Here is a 2,911-nt window from a genome sequence, read left to right as displayed (position 1 = left end):
CAAACACATATTTGATTAGATAAAACCATATAAGAGTTGGTGGTAAAGGTAGCTAAATACCAAAGTATTGACTTGCACAATAGTCCAACATCATCAGTGAAACTCTTTACCTTTTAATGTAAAACTGACATTTTATCTGCCAATCTTGCTGTGATGACTATAGGTGAGCAGGGTGTGTATATGACTGAGGTGGCTCCAGGAGGTGTGGCAGACAAAGCAGGAGTCCAAGTCAAAGATCATCTGCTCGAAGTCAATGGGGAGAACGTGGAAAAGTCCTCTCATGATCAAGTAGTGGAAAAAATCAAGCAGGGCGGGAATAGCATCATGTTTCTACTGGCTGATGAGGAAACCAAAACTTTCTATCAGAACAAACGTGCAAAGATGGGTTCACGGTTGGCAACAGTGAAGTACCTGCCACTCCAGCCTCGCATCATTAAGTTGACCAAAGGTTCTGATGGATATGGCTTTATGCTCAGAGAGGAACCCAAACAAACAGGCACGGTTATTATATTTTACTATACCTTAGATTGTTTAGAGACATGACTTATTAATGTGCATCCTGACTTGTTGCAGGACATTTCATTAAGGATATTGACAAAGGCAGCCCGGCACAAAAAGCAGGTCTAAAGGAAATGGACAGGATGGTGGCTGTGAATGGCATGGAGGTGGACAACAGCAGCCATGAGCAGGTAGTGGACAAGATCAAGCAAAGTGGAGACAACTGCTGCTTACTTGTGGTGGACAAAGACACAGACCAAATTTACAAGAAGGTGAGCCACAAACTCATTCTCTATGTTTAATGCAGGATAATATACAGTTATAATATAGCATGTATCTTACAGGGAAAAGTGTCTCCTATGCTCTTCTGGGAGGAAATGAAAGAGTCCAACTCACCGCCCAGTTACACAGAGGCTATGAAAATGCCTGCTTCTGTTCAACCATCCACATCTGCTCAAGAGAAGGAAAAGGATCTGAGGCCTAAATTGTGTAAGATGGAGAAAACCTCTGCTGGCTATGGCTTCCACCTAAATGGCGTTGAGGGTGTGTTTGGTCAACACATCCAGAAGGTAAAACTAACAAGAGTGTCCACTTTTGTGACTGTAACCACTTTAAAACCAAATGGTCACGAATGTTTTCTCGCTTCAGGTGGTGAAGGGCGGAGCAGCAGACGTGGCAGGTCTGGAGGATGATGACATTGTCGTGGAGGTAAACGGGGTAAACGTGGAGCAGAGCACCCATGCAGAGGTGGTGGAAATGATCCACAAAAGTGGCAACTCTCTGGAGATGCTGGTAGCGAACAAGAGCGTCTACAAACAGCTTAAAGCAAAAGGAGTGACTATCGCACCTCGGCTGCTTGAGGGAACAACCAACAGTCAAATCCACACTGCAGACACTCCAGAAATGAGCAAGTCGACACAGAAGGAGGCCTGGTCTGAAACTCCACCTCAAGCAGAAAAACAGAGGGTAAGTGGTACCATTATAGACGTTTTAACCAGGTTGGTTGTAGACATGACAAGGGTTCCATGCAAGCTCAAATGCTTTACCTGAATTGCATTTTTCAAATATTTGAGGTGAATGAGTTTTTGAACTGACTTCTACCACCAAAAGAATGTACTTGGTTATTTTTATAGAATTTTGAAAATTTCACATTTACGATCAGTCTAAGTTGCCTTACAAGTGATGCTAGATTTAAACAATTTTACATTTTTTAATAAGATGGGCAGACACAAGCAAAAAAATACAGCATCACTTCCTGCTTTAGCTAATACCTAAGAAAGCGGGTGTGTGTGTCTGTAGTTTTAAGTTAAATAGTGGTTTTTCCTTGGTGTGTTAAAGGTGAAGGTGTGGTGTTGATTGACAGTGGTTATCAGTGCTGATAAAGAATGAATGGATTTGAGCAGTTACGGCTTGTGAACATGAAAGAGTTCATCCACTTTGAGACGAGAAGGTTGTTCAGGCATTTTCTGGGGAACATCATGTCTTTGTAGACATTTGACAAAAATTTTGGTTCCTTTGATTTTTATGTTTAGCTGATCCAAGTTAACCTTTGTCTTCCTTTTACTTGTGCAAATAAACAGTTGCTATATCTTGCCACGGCTGCTCTGTTCCTCATTAACAAAAAATGTTAAACGTTGTCAGTTTAATTTTCATTCTCTTCGTCGTTAACTTTTGTGTTGACATCTTGCATGAATGGTGGTTGATCCATATCACTTTGATAAACAAATGTAAATTCCCCCTTGTGAAGTTTTATTGTTATGCAAGACAAAAAAACATTCAGCTAGACTGTGGTTTATTGGCTAGTGTTACCATAAAAACAAAATTTATGTGCAAGCCAATTTAAGAACAGGATAGGTAGAAAATTCTGTCAAAATTTAGAGCATTTTATTGAATATTTACATAGCAATTACAATAAAAATCACTGTTCTATAAGTATCTTGTTTGGATGAAAATGCAACTAAAACAGCCAAATTAATATTATTTTAATGACACTGTCTATGTGCTACGGAGCCTGCGAGGGGACACGGGGGGATTTTTTTTTCCTTTTGCATTCCCACGCAATACCTTTGTGTTCCCATGCAATACACCTTTGTGTTCCCATGCAATACCTTTGTGTTCCCATGCAATACACCTTTGTGTTCCCATGCAATGCCTTTGTGTTCCCATGCAATACACCTTTGTGTTCCCATGCAATGCCTTTGTGTTCCCATGCAATACACCTTTGTGTTCCCATGCAATGCCTTTGTGTTCCCATGCAATACACCTTTGTGTTCCCATGCAATGCCTTTGTGTTCCCATGCAATACACCTTTGTGTTCCCATGCAATGCCTTTGTGTTCCCATGCAATACACCTTTGTGTTCCCATGCAATGCCTTTGTGTTCCCATGCAATACACCTTTGTGTTCCCATGCAA

General features: G+C 40.9%; 1 protein-coding gene across 1 annotated transcript in view; it reads left to right on the top strand.

Moving 5' to 3' along the window:
* pdzk1 (PDZ domain containing 1) overlaps positions 1-1,464 on the top strand; it is a gene marked incomplete at its 3' end in the record, with an annotated part of 4,140 nt that extends 2,676 nt beyond the window's left edge. The window contains 4 exon segments of the mRNA XM_014017505.1: positions 164-496; positions 574-770; positions 843-1,067; positions 1,147-1,464. Coding sequence (XP_013872959.1) covers positions 164-496; positions 574-770; positions 843-1,067; positions 1,147-1,464 — 1,073 coding nt within the window.
* Between the last annotated feature and the right edge of the window lie 1,447 nt (positions 1,465-2,911).

This window comes from Austrofundulus limnaeus, unplaced genomic scaffold (genome assembly GCF_001266775.1).
Source record: "Austrofundulus limnaeus strain Quisiro unplaced genomic scaffold, Austrofundulus_limnaeus-1.0 Scaffold171, whole genome shotgun sequence".
Taxonomy (NCBI): Eukaryota; Metazoa; Chordata; class Actinopteri; order Cyprinodontiformes; family Rivulidae; genus Austrofundulus; species Austrofundulus limnaeus.
The sequence above is the reverse complement of the archived record's forward strand: the minus strand, read 5'-3'. Positions and strand labels throughout refer to the sequence as shown.